Below are 14876 nucleotides of genomic sequence, written 5' to 3' on the forward strand. Positions count from 1 at the left end.
AATTACAACACAGTAGTGATGCCTAATTGATTTCCTTTTGCAGTTATGTTAAGGAACTAATCAAGCCTGCTGCAGCAGGTAATGTCCTAGATCCTCACATCAGATGGAATAACTCTACTCTCATAACACCCTAATAACACCATTGCAGCTAATAAGCTGCAGTGGTGACCCAATTGAAAACTGTCTGTCAGACTGTAAGTGAGCAAAACGAAATTTGACATATTCACGGTGGTGTGTGTGTGTGTGTCTGTGTGCTGCTTTGCTTCTGTCTTGAGTGCCTGTTATTAAGCATGCTGGCCAGCCGGGCTGCTTCTTACCATCATAGCAAAAACCGTGAAAACAGGGGCTGGAGCTGCATTCATCCACATTGATTTCACAGCGGGGGCCAGTGAAGCCCCGGCGACAGTGACAACGGAAACCCAAAGGGAAATGGTCCTGATCCAACTCCTCCACACATACTGCTCCATTCTCGCAGGGATTACTGGCCTCACAGGGTAAGAACTCACAGTTATGGCCTGAAGTGAAGAAAAGAAGCACACATAGGTAGACCATACAACAGGCAAATATCAGCGTGGAAACACAATAGTACCGTAGACCTGGGTATTGTCTGTGTCTTTGAACTATCTGTAGAAAACTGCACACTGTTATGACGTTACTCACTGGGCAGGGAAACAAACAAACTGAAAGACACACAAGAAGTCTGAAAAGGGAACCAGTAAAACTTGTCCCAGATAAAATAAGAACCATTTCATCATTGATAGATAATGTTTTATAAATATTTTCTTGCAAAAATAATCCCTTCTTAATTTTCTCTGTAAAAATGAAGGTGAAAACAGCAGTGAAATATAACGTATACAACAATATTCATATTTGTGTTTATTTTCTGTATAATCAACTGACAATAACAATCATTATCTTTTTCAATTTAAAATAAGCCCCTGAACCATTACCATTATGATGATTAACTGGGATACAAGTAATTGTGATTGACAATTAAATTCTGTTTTACTGTGTGTTCAGCCCCTAGCATAGTTTAATCCAACATACGAGCCATGCATTTCTGTTTTCATTTTGTATCAATGAACTTTGAATAGGGCAGATATAAATAAAAAAAATCAATATAAAAAGTCTAGGTAGCAAAAAATGTTGAAAATGAGCACTTCTTGGACTCAAAGAAGGTATTTTGAAGTACTCTTTGGATTAGGATGTGTATGTACTCAGTCTTCAACTTCACTGAGCCTTGACCATGACGTGAAAATAAAAACATTTTAATATTTCTTATAGCGTGCCTTCGAGTAAATTGTTGTTTCATGATGCTTATCCCTGAAATATACAAAATAATTGCTGATAATGAAGAAGAGAAGTCAAGTTCCTGCAGATGACGGGATGTAATGAGATGTCCTCATTAAAAGAATATTTCATAGAAGGAAGAAAAGGTGATTATACGGTACCGTATTATTGATTAGTGATTGGTCTAGCAGTGGATGCTCTGGAATCCACCATGATGCCCTGCTACGTTTCTACAATAGCCCACAAAATTCCACTGTTCCTGCTGCTCATGTTGTTCCTATACGCACCACTACTTAAACTGTACAGCTGCTGCATACTGTGAATTTTGTACATATTAAGAATTTATTATTATTATTTTTTTATCTTTACATTTTTTTCCCTTGCATATTTTTTTAATTGTAGTTTTATTCTACCCTACTTACTATTTACATATTCTAATTTAGATTTTATCGTTTGTCTTCTTATGCTAAAACCAAGACCCGTTTGTTTGTTCTATCATGTACCATTGATCAAATGACAATAAAACTGTGTCAAAAACAAACCAAACTTGGATTCAGAAATGCCGCTGAATCCCACATAATTCACCTTTAATACCTACAGTTAGAAATTACACACCCTGCCAGCCAACCGACCTCTTTCTACATATTTAATAAATGTAGAAAGAGATCAGCTAAATACAATAATAAGAATTCAGAGTTTTCGTTTAATTCGTTTCAGGGACAGGACATTAGAAGTTAATTGGCCACAGTACTGAAGCTGATAAATTAACCCATAAGGACCCAGTGTGACTTCTGTGGCAATTTGTAAAGTAATTTTTCTCTCTATTTAACCTTTCTTAGGTGATTCATCACCATTTATTATAATATTATCCTCTGACTTTTGCATTTTTTTACCCAGTGAAAATCATGTATTTTCCTGTGTTTAATTGACTGATCATGTAAATGTTCACAAAAGCCCAGAGCAAAGTCGAAGGTTATTGTATCAAAACTGAAAAAACTGAAGAAAATGTGACTTTTTCAGTAAAATATATCATTAACTGAACATAAACCCAATGTCTCCATCCACTGTCATTGATCAAAGTCAATGGGTTTTAGTGGTGAATCAATGTTGTAGAAGATGACAGTGTTTCCACATTCAACACAGAGCCTCCGAACGTCCAAATGGGTCATATCTGATGACCATGAAAAGATGACAAACTACATTTTACACCAATTATTTACATGGATTAATAGGATTAGTGGATGAACAGTTTAGATCAGTAGATGCTTTTGGTTGATAGTGAATGTCTGGATCTGTATGGGTTAAAAAAAAAAAAAAAAAAAAAATTAAATGTTTATGCCTGTACAAAACTATGACTAAATTAACAGTATCTTTTTTCCTAAGGTACTGAAGTTTAATGGTGATGTAAAACAGCTCATAGACGCACACCTGTGGCTGTGCAGCACTTAACATCATTACTAATGCATCAAAAATGAAAATTGCCATTTGCCTTATTACAATGCCTTTGTTCAAGCACACTGTTGGAACTTGTTAGACCGCAGTGACTGTGTTAAGGTCATGCATTATAATTATCAAGCAACAGTATAAATAGAGAAATAAAGAAAGACCATGCATGGACAGAAGTTACCAAAGACATTACAGACAAAAAACATGCAAAAAATAGACACAGACAATATTCAGATATTAAAAAATTAAAATAAAAATGTCCTACCTGTGATTATTTCTGTAAAGCAGAGTCACATAAAGACAGTGACAGGAACAATGACGGAAAATTTATGAAATTCCAATGCCAACACGATCAGGAAAAAAACACAACATGTGTATGTGTGAAGAAACAACATTCCAACAGCTGTTGTAAGCTTTCATTAAATTACACTTGAGGTACATTATAACTGTTGACTGAGCAATTGGGTAATAGTAGCATCATCTTAAAATTAACATAAGTTATTTAGGGTCATTCCATGGCAATTCAACCAATGGTCCCCACATGACCCCCTCAGAAAATTCTGAAAAAATTCACACTTGTTCACCTACCAGATAAACAAACACATCCAAAATTTTAATGTCATATCTGTAAATCTTAGCTTCATTTATGTCATTGACCCTGGTGAAATTGGGTCAACTGACCAGCTCCATCCAATTTCCCAGAAGTCTCTACTACAGGCATCAACCTGAGCCAGTTCTGGGAAATCTATAATTATTCTATCTGAACCATCATGCAGTTCCACACCCTAGTTCAAGTAATCTCAATTATTATCATAACTTGTGTAATAATTAATGCCATCATACTATTAAAAATGCCATTTACACCTACGTTTGTATACAATTTGAAGAAAATATAGTCATGCAGTAAAAAAAAATATTAAAAATAGAACCAGTTCTATCCCAAAGCTAAAATTTTGTGCACATCTTGAAACATATATGAAGACATCGTAAAAATTTCAAAATTTCATTAACTGGCCACATGGTAATTTGGGTGCTCAAATAAAGAGTACTTTTGTGAAAAATTAAAATCAACCCATTCTATTCATTGCCTCACAGCAACACTTTTCATTGAAATGTTGTCTTTTTGCAGCATATTGTTGCATCTTGACCATAAGAATCCATGCAAAAAAAAATTTGGTCTCTACATTCATCCATTAAGGCACAGTGCAAGTCTGAAGAGAGACGACATTTGGAAGAATTAGCCTTTTGGCCTGATTTCAAGGCCTCATGGACCAAACATGAAGGTGCCTACAATTATTTTGATGCAAAATATGGTGTTTTCAGGGGGATTTCACCCCAGACAGTTAGTTTCAGCAGTGTGGTTTGAATACCTAAGGAGATAGAGCTCCTCAAAGTTGGCTGAAAAGCAAATTTGCAAAATAAAATTAAAAAAAAAATACAATTAATTTTCAAAGTGCTGTATCTCCTAAACTATTACAGATGTGACATTAAAATTTTGGATGTGTTCATTTATCTGGTAGGTGAACAAGTGTGATTTTTTTCAGAATTTTCTGAGGGGGTCATGCGGGGCACTTTTTGAAATCTGGTTAATATGGGATGGAATGACCCTTTGATAATCTGAGGTTGAGCTGAGAAAGGCTGGCTAACAGTTAGAAACTCAGTGGTGTATGTGAATATTGACTTAGTTCCATTGCCTGAAGGAAAACTGACTATTCATATTCTGATTGAATTCACCACACTGATACCGTCTGTACTAGTCAAGGTACTTTTTTTTCTTAACCAGACAACAGACACTATCTTTGGCAAAAAAAGTTGTCAACAGATCTACAGTCAGACACACAGAACTTGGAAGAACGAAAAAACTGCAAAGAACAAATTATATAACTGGCCATCACTAAAATAAATGACTGTCTGTATGGTAGATTAAATAACTGTCTGACCTGTCACTTTCGTTGCGAATAAGCAACCCTCTTCGCAGCTGTTTGCCACTTTCTGTGCTTTTAAATACTACCAGCTGTCACAAACCTCTTGGCTGATGCAGAGTTTCCACTGTCAAGTTATTATCATATTACCGAGCCTGTAACAACGCTACTGTATTTCCCATTTGGGGACAGTAAAGAACTAGGAGAAACCCTCCAAACAGGTTTGTGTATTAAATAAAATGGTAAAAACAGACTTGTTCTCTCATGTGTGATCTTTAGTAAGTAACAATAAGGTGCTAATTGGGTCCAACAACAAAATCCGAAGAGATACAGTGTGGTACGTGGAGACGAGACCTCCTTCATTTGTATGGATGTCAAAACTGCTGTTGGTATAATAATCCTAAATAACAAAAAAAATGCTCATAACAAGTGATGCCAGGTACAACACCCCCCCGCATGTATTGTATCTTATTTTGGCATCAATCCAGCTGATGTCATCATGTCTATGTGTGTGGTGATGTCAGCATATCAGTTGCCAAGTTTGAAGTAAATTGAAACTAAATTGATGTTTTTATAGACATTTGAAATTTCACCTATTATAAGTAAATGGGAGAAGGAAAAAGACTTCAACCCCAATTTAGTGTGAATTCAATCAACAGTTTTGCTGCTACAGACATGTGAAATTTTGTCTATTGTAAGCAAACGGAAAAAAAAAAAAAAAGATTTTTAAAATTCATAAAAAAATTGAACTGTTACCTATTTTTCCCAAAATGTAATGACATCTATTATGGGTCACTGGCAATCTATAAGCCCAGTTTGGTATGAATTCAATTGATAGTTTTGCTACTACAGACATGTGAAATTTTGCCCATTATAAGTCAATGAAAAAAAAAAAAAAAAAAATTCATAAAAATTTGAACTTTGACCTACTTTTTCCAAACTGTAATCAGATCTATTCTGGGTCACTGGCCATCTATAAACCCAATTTGGCATGAATTAAACAATAATTTAGTTGCTACAGACATGTGAATTTTGTCTTTTATAATTAAATGAAAAAAGAAAAAAAAAAGATTTAAAAAATTCCAAAACTTTTGTTACTTTGACCTACTTTTCCCAAAATGTAATCAGATCTATTCTGGGTCACTGACAATCTATAAATCCAATTTGGTATGTGTTAAACAAACAAACAAACAAACAAACAAACAAACCAACAAACCCAATCAAAAACAAATACCCCTTGCCTCCCCTTTCGGAGAGTGGGGTAATAAATAAAAATTGTTATAGGCTCCTACTTTAATGGTAGATCCTAATAATTTCTTAAATGATCAGTTGTGGTCTGATCTTTGAGGAAAAATCCACTTTACATTGTGATATTGGCTCCACCAGGCTTTACAGTAAAGATAATGTTACAAGGCATACAGACTGTGGCTCATTTCTTCTGTACTTTGTGTAGTTATGAATGTTATATGAATTAGAGCTGAATACTTCCTTTTTCATTTTCATCACAGCTTGGAAATTTCTCCTCATGCCGTCAGTGTGTCTTTGAAGTGCCTTTTTGTAAATTCCATCTTTTTCAGGAGTCATTTCCTTCTGGCCACTCTACTTTAAAGCCTAGATTCGTGAAGTGCTGCCCTGAGTGTTGTCCTTCCAGGAAGATCTCACAGCCAACAATCTCATTAGATCTGTCAGTGTAGTCCTTGGGTTTTGACCAAGGTCTTTCTGAACTGGTTGCTAGGTTTCTGAGGATGACTATATGTCTAGAAAGAATCCGGCTGGACAAATGTTTCTCTCATTTACTAATGATAGAGCCCTTTGTGCTCCTCTGAAGCAAGACTTCAAGATAGACTCTCTGTACTGGGATGAACAGAATAGTCAGAAGTGAGTCTTCAATTGGGTTTTTGCTGCATCTTTCCTCTAAACAAATGATGGAGGTTGGGCCTTATGAGGCAGAACAAACTATCATAGGTAACATCTTGGTAATTACTCCAGTTTTCTTTATTTAACTACACATAGAAAATGAAGATGTACTAATTTTGTTAAGACATGTGAAGTGAGTTCAGACAGGGGAAAATAATAGCATGTGAAGTTAATTAACTTTGCTTTTGTCCCCATTCCCTTGGTGCTTATTACCTTTAAATGGAGCCACACATTGGCAGAAGTAATTACCAGGCTGGTCAATGCAAGTGGCTCCGTTCTTGCAGGGAGATGAAGCACACTCATCAATGTCAAATTCACATTTGGCACCTGTGGCGAAAACAACACAGATCATACATATGTTACATGGAAGTGTCGCTGCATTGCCTAAAAGTTAACAAGGAAACAACTGGAGGGTGCTGTCTATTCTACAGGTGAAACATTTCAACAACACACTAGAAAAACATTCACCTCTAAGTATTTTTTTTTTTTTTTGCAGAAGCTGATTTGACTGCACTTCACATAAACACACAATGGAAAAGCTGGTGATAACAGATGACTGCACTACAGAATAAAGCAATAATTTCTCAGACAGTTTCCTTTGGTGTTGTCACAAAAAGTATAAAACAATAAACACCATCATCATAACCAGAACAATACTTAAGTACATTTCTGGTCATTCAAAAAAGTTCTCTACAACAAATTATGACAAATTTAGAAAAGCCAGCTGGTTTAATCATAAGATTTTACAAGTTAAATTGTTCACAATATGCTATAAATCTTGCTCTGGGAGGAATTATTATTAGGAAACTATCTTGCGTTTGACGTTTTAAGGTGGAAATAGATTATGTTTGTTTTCGACTACACTCATTATTCATCGCTGTACTTGGAACAGTTGGTATCACAGAACCTCATGTGGGGAAATCATTACTCTGAAACAGTAGCTTACAAAATGTGTGCACACCACTCTGCTGTTCTTAAAACATTAGGAGGATATGAGGGCCTGTCAGTGACAGCTGACAAACTGCAAACACATTTACTGTACATACATGTAATAAATGAATAAAGGAGGTTGTTTTTTTCCAAATGTGACATTTTAGTCAATGTATTATGTTTGTAGTCACCAAACTTAGATCACTGTATCTGTGTTGATGGCTCTTAAAGGGGTCATATTTTGCTAAACCTACTTTTATTAGTCTTTAGTACATGTATTTGTGTGTTTGGGGACCCTAATAGTTCAAAAAGTTTGAATTTGAACCCTCCAGGTGCTGCAAAGCTATCTTTATATTCCTTTTGGCAAAAATCAAGTGGATTTCTACAACCTGTTTTAATTCCTTCTTAATTTGTTACATCTATAACTAGTTACATCACGACATTTGCACATATAAGGTCAAGACTTCCTATGAACATTTCTCTGAGTATGCCATAACTGTTTATCAGCAGCAGTGGTTGTTCTCCATACTGAAAATATGTCTAAACTTCGAGCCGATTACCTAAAATGTTCAGTTGTTGGTTGTATTAATGAACACAAGCGGCTGAACGGGACAGAGCAGCACAGCCAAAAACCTGTAGGGGGGTGGGTGTGAAGTGGCTCATGTGCATTTAACCTTCCTTGTGTGTTAGGGTCGGCACCAAACCATTTTAGGTTTTAAATGCATAAAAGAACCACATAAAATTTGTATATTACATCAAGGCTTTTTGACTTTATCAAGAACCTCTATTTCAACAAAATAATACAATTTTTTTTTATTTTTTTTCCCCTAAATTATGAAATGCTCTGACTGAAATTATGACCTTTGTGTTGTTAGTGTTGGTGTCAAGCCAGTTATAAAAATAAGATTATAAAGTAATAATTAGAGCTAAAACTGAAATCATAAGTGCACTGTCAGCCAACACACTGACAGCCAGCTCCTCTCCCACTCATATGAGCTTTTGGGGATTCTCATTTTGTCTTGTTATCTAATATACCTGCACAAAAACAAAACAAGTGAAGACGGGCATGTCCACACATGTGAGGTCAGTTCAGTATAGAGTTGGTGACTACAGAGTGCACATGCAGGGGTATACTGACAAAAAAAAAGGCCCAGAGACTCACACCAAAAATATTAACATAAAGTGCGCACACTTGAAAACCCTCGGCCGGATTAATCTGGTGCACTGCTGCCCCCAGTGGCCTGATTTATCAGTGCATGGCAAAGTATTTGGATAGACAGATGGATGGATGGATGGACGGACGACCAACTGATTACAATACCCTGCAGCCAGTGTGGCCGAAGGTAAAAACCAATCTTTTCATGGATAAGGAAGTCTAACAAGGTAACCAAGAGATGAGAAACAAACTGGATGATAGATAATTGTTTTTAGTGTATTTTACAGCTGATTTAAGACATGGGTCAAAACCAACCCGATAACATAAGAGATGATAACAGAAAGCTGACACAGGAGGGGCGGCTCAGTTGGTAGAGCGGGTCATCCATTGACCAAAGGGTTGGTGGTTTGAATCCTGGCTCTGACTGGCCACATGTCAAAGTGTCCTGAATTGCTCCTAGTAGGGCCAGGCAGCTGCCTTGCATGGCAGCAGCCGCCACTGGTGTATGAGTGTGTGAATGGGTGACCTTTCTCATGTCATTACTAAGAAACAGGGCTGAAGATGGACCTGTAGAGTTGAATTAATGAAGAATGCAGACCCAAGCATTTACAGTTTATGTAGACCACAGGGAAACGTTTTAAAATGCAGAATTCCATTTAAAAAAAAAAAGCAAAATATCACCCCTTTAAGTCATTATACTGTAATCTACTGTTTGTATAAAACACATTTAGGCTGCAGTACATAATAGTTCTTGATGTTTTAGCTGTATGACATTCGACATGAGCATTTTATCAGGCCACTTAAACAAAAAATCTTTCTGTAGAACATTCTTTCAAGCATTCAATACTTTGACCTATTAAAAAAGCATTTGTGAGTAGACTGCAGAGTATAAATGGATCAAAATGAGCCTGAAATCCTCTAAATCAGTACAGTGAAGCTGCTAAGCACTGAAAAAAAAATGTTTAGATGTCCAAATGGATTGTGCGGTGTGTGAAACATTTACAACATAATGTGGTCTAATACTAAAGCCCTGCAAACATTACACAGTCAAGTTTAATAACTATTAAAACCCTGCTTCACCTCTGAGACTGTGCATTTTGTTACCTGTATTGAAATTCACAACAAGTATTGCATATTTCCATAAATATTAATGTGTGTAGGATGTCATTTGCAGGAGTGAATGTCAATTGCCAGCTACAAAATAACTACTTTTTTCACTGAATACGTACAAAAACATTTTTTTACCTAGGTCCATGGAGAGCGGTGCCTTACCTGTAAAGCCTGGTCTGCAAACACACTTGTAGCCGTGCACAAGGTCCACACATGTGGCATTGTGGAGGCAGGGAGAGGAAATGCATTCATCTATGTTCACTTCACAGTAGGTACCTGCAAAGATGAGACAAATGTTGAATTGTGAGTTTTGTTGCATTTAGTAAAGTGTTATATGTATGTCTGTACCATTTAAACCAGGGGTGTCCACATCATGACCTTCAGGTGTACTGGAAGAGGGAAACATCTAAAACATGCAGGGTAGTGGCCCTCGAGGACCAGGATTGGACACCCCTGATTTGAACAATGACCAAAGAGTTCTGATGTTATATGAGATATAGGTGCTTCTATGAAACTGGTCCCTAAAAACGGGACATGGGGGCTAAAAATTCAAACCAGGTGTAGACTAATGTCATGAAGTAAGTTTGATGTGTTTTAAGAGTAAATATTTACTGAGATAAAAGAGAAACTATTTTTCAGATAAAACACACTTTTATATTGTTTTTATTCAAGAATCTGCATGTAACACAGTAAAAAAAAGACACAAAAATTACACGCAACTATTTTTTAGAATATCTTTTTATTCTCTCACAGGTACATTTTGGGAATCAAACCAGTTATGCTAGGCAGAGTGTTTCACAAAAATGGCCGCTGTTGCAAAATCACTCGCGATTTATATGTGTTTAAATGGGCAGGTTCTGCATGTAACGCAGGTGGACACGATGGGTTACATAAACCTGGAATGAGACTGAGATTCATGAAAAACCTCCATGTCTGGATTAGAAAACCCAGTAGGATCATCAAATTTAACATGGCGTCTTTATTTATAGCACTATATAAGACCATTTCAAGCCATGTTTTCCAGATCAAATGCACTGACATCTATTTTTGGTCCTATTTTTCGCCCCAATATATATTTTTTAATTCATTAGGTACATCCTGGGGGGAAATATGTCTAAATTTCTCTTTCATTATTGGGTCTAAAAAGCTGGTAAAGTACCAGATACCAAAATGAACCCAGTTTGATAGAAGCACCCATATGTCAGTCTATTGTGTTCCAGAGACACTGAATGTATTCACACAGTTCTACAGAATAATAATGGAATTTGATGCTGAAATGGCAGTATTTCTTCTCTATAAGTGAGTTTGACAATCAAGTTTATAGAGGTAGAAAACCACTGTTATATTATGTTTGCTTAGTTCACTGCTTGTTGATCCAAGATTCAGAAAAACCTGGGACAATTGTGACTTTGTTTGAACAATTCAGAGCAAATCTTTGGTGTAGCTATTGACAACTAAAACTGAATGGAACACTGAGATGATTTGTGGATTTACTGCGGGTGTTGTCTGTAATACGTCTACTGTAATATTTTTTTTAGATAACTCTCAAAGAATATGGTGAAATACTTGGTGGTGTGTATCAAGTGCGACAAGAGATGTAGTCGAACTCAAAGCTAGATGTTTCTTTACTGACATGAACTATTGGACACAGGACTGGTGCTGTTTTTAACTGAGTAGGTTCACTTCCTGGTACTGATGCACCAAATGAATGTGTATGTGCAGATGACACAATGCTGTGCTCTCACTGGAGAATTAAAGATTCACCTGGGGGATCATTTCATCTACACAATCTGTTCACGGTTTTCAGAAATTTTGATTTTTGAATTTTTTTTAAATGAATTTCTCAAATATTAAACATTTGCCTTTACTTATAATGGATCATATTTTAATGGCTTATAACAAGGGAATCTGATCTGCCTTGGTGGAGGTCTGCGCTCTCCAAGTGCTTTTCTAGTTTTATATAGATTTTGCCACAACACCATTAAATGCAACTGTCTCCTAAATCCACTTTAGCTAAAATATTGACTTATGCACCTATATAATATATATATATATATATATATATATATATATATATATATATATATATATATATACACATATACATATATATATATATATATATATATATATATATATATATATATATATATATATATATATATATATATATATATGATGTTTCAGGTGCATGTTCGTTACACAGTTGTTCGCACATAGTCTTCCCTGTCCATATGGATCCACACAAACCGGATTTATTAAAAATCATCACTTTGTAAATTATCTTAAATACCTGAAAAGCTGTTTTATTGATCTAAAACACTGCTTAGGTATGAACGAGAGGCCCAAATGGAGAAAAGACTGCTCCTTTTCCAAAATATCTGTAATAGTGCAGACAGGGTATTTTTTATATATACGAGGGCCGTTCAATAAGTTCATGGCCTCACCCAGAACAGAACAACACAGACTGATAATTTATATTTTATTTATCAACATAATCTCATTTACAGCAATGCACTTGGTCCATCGATGTTCAAGCATCACTATCCCATCACGAAAGAATGTAACATCCTGTATTATAACAACCAGTATTTCTGGGTGAGGCCATGAACTTATTGAACAGCCCTCGTATATATATATATATATATATATATATACAGACAGGGTGGGGAAGCAAAATTTACAATATTTTGAGGCAGGGATTGAAAGACAGTGTATGACCAATTAGTTTATTGAAAGTCATGAGAATTTATTTGCCACAAGAAAATTTACATAATAGAAAATGTTTTTATTCTATGTGTTCTCCTTCTTTCTCAATAACTGCCTTCACACGCTTCCTGAAACTTGTGCAAGTGTTCCTCAAATATTCGGGTGACAACTTCTCCCATTCTTCTTTAATAGTATCTTCCAGACTTTGTCGTAATAGTTTTGCTCATAGTCATTCTCTTCTTTCCATTATAAACAGTCTTTATGGACACTCCAACTATTTTTGAAATCTCCTTTGGTGTGACGAGTGCATTCAGCAAATCACACACTCTTTGACGTTTGCTTTCCTGATTACTCATATGGGCAAAAGTTTCTGAAAAGGTATGGATAATAGTGTTAGGTATGATTATGACATCAGTATATGTTTGGTTTCAAAACAATTGACGCAGTCCCTGCTGAGAAAAAACAACTAAATGTTCACTAAATGTTGTAAATTTTGCTTCCCCACCCTGTGTGTGTATATATATATATATATATATATATATATATATATATATATAAAGAAAAGCCTGGGTCCAAAAATGTCAGCATTAGAAGTGGAATCATTTCTCCTACATCCTTTTATGAGATTTTCTCAGAAATATTGGCAGCAAATACGAGACAGGATGGTTGGATGGACATTCCATTTTGATTTAGAGCATTTTACTCAATTGCCATGATTTTTGGGATATTTTCAGACAGACATTTATGTTTGGACAAAGGTTGACTATCTTCTAAGTCAACCATAATTTCCCTTTTGTACATGGAAGATACAAAAAGAATGTGTTTTTTGGGCTGAGCTGATTTGCTACACGTAACCACAGACAGCCATTTAAACATTTAAAGAAAAAAAAATATCCTGATGGGATTCCAATGTCTTCTATTCTTCAATAGACACTTTCCATTATTGAGAGGTTTCAAGGTCAGATGGAATATAGGATGAAAGCCTCTCTCTACTGTACTGTGCTACAGTTCAACTGTCTGTAATCAGCTCCATTTTCTCAATCAACACCAACTGTCACATCATATTTATATAGATTGCATGCTGTTGCAGTATTAACAAAATAGGCTGTTTGTATACAGTATATGCTTGGCATGGAAGCACATAGCTGATACTTGGCTGGTATATCCATAAGCTACCTCTGTATGGAGTTAATGAGGATACAAGTAAAAGCAGGCATTCTACCTCTGTATGCTGAATGTGCTTCATTACTGAAAACTTAAAAATACGCAGTGTTAATGAATATGAATCCGTAAAGTGTAAATTTTATTTTTGACATTCTTATAGTCATTTAATCTATTTTGTCAGTAAGTCTTAGGAAAATAAACAAGGTTATCATTGTTGCATTTATTCCAAATTACCAAATAGGCTGATACTTTCTGCACAACAGTTACTTTTATAATTTATTAGTACTTGTGTTCATTTACCTTAGCGGAATGAGCCTATATTTTATTTCCCTGTAAGTATTAAAATATCAATGCTGATCACTTACAGGGTCTATATGTAGTATTTCTAGTTTCAAATATAAAAGAAAAAATGGCTTAAAAGTATCATTAGAGGTTCCAATGTATTGGATGGTACATTTATTAACTGAATATGTTTACACTCAGATAGCGGAACCTGTTATGTTTTGTTGACTGTAAAATAATTTTATTTTATTCATAGTTAACTCTTTAGTTTGTATGAGCGTGGTGTTTTATAAGCCTTTTTAGCTTCTACCGCTCCCAGGCACATGTTGTTTGATGTTATTATTATTCATATGTTGTTATTATTGTTTTGTCTTTACATGTATTTTGGTAGTTTTCTTTTTTTTTTTTGTTTCTTTTATATTTTAAATCAACATTGTATTAAACTGTTATGTGCTAAAAAAAATAAATTAATAAATGGACCAGGGAAGTTTTAAGAGTCAAATATAAAAGCTTGAGGCACTGTTGTTGTTTTCACCACTACACAGCTCTAAATGAAAAGAATGGAGTTTGATGTTGAAAAGGCAGTGTTTCTTCTACACGAGTGAGTTTGATTATAAGGCTTATGTAGGTATAAAGTTAGTATATGACATTACTATTTTTGCTAAGTTTGTTGATCTACAGTTCAGACTAAACTGTGACAGTTTTGACCTTGTTTGAAGGATTCCAAACAGATCGTTAATGCAGCTATTGACAGAGAGTATAGAAAACAGAGGTGATTTGTGGTTTTATTGAGTCTGTTTTCTGTCTAAAAACAGAGTTATACGGTTATTTTGAGTGACAGTTAAAATAACTGCTTATGAGTTTTAGTTTGAAGAAGAAAACTCAATGACACTATTATACAGATGTGTGTAAACAATTAGTTTCATACTTTATTCAGGGACTGATTCAGT

At 35.2% G+C, this 14876-nt stretch overlaps 1 protein-coding gene across 1 annotated transcript in view; it reads right to left on the reverse strand.

Moving 5' to 3' along the window:
- The window catches only part of eys (eyes shut homolog), a 348044-nt gene that overhangs the window by 224693 nt on the left and 108475 nt on the right, over positions 1–14876 (reverse strand). Inside the window, 3 exon segments of the mRNA XM_030156655.1 lie at positions 318–515; positions 6789–6902; positions 9934–10047. Coding sequence (XP_030012515.1) covers positions 318–515; positions 6789–6902; positions 9934–10047 — 426 coding nt within the window.

The sequence above is a fragment of the Sphaeramia orbicularis genome, chromosome 15 (genome assembly GCF_902148855.1).
Source record: "Sphaeramia orbicularis chromosome 15, fSphaOr1.1, whole genome shotgun sequence".
In the NCBI taxonomy this organism is placed as follows: domain Eukaryota; kingdom Metazoa; phylum Chordata; class Actinopteri; order Kurtiformes; family Apogonidae; genus Sphaeramia; species Sphaeramia orbicularis.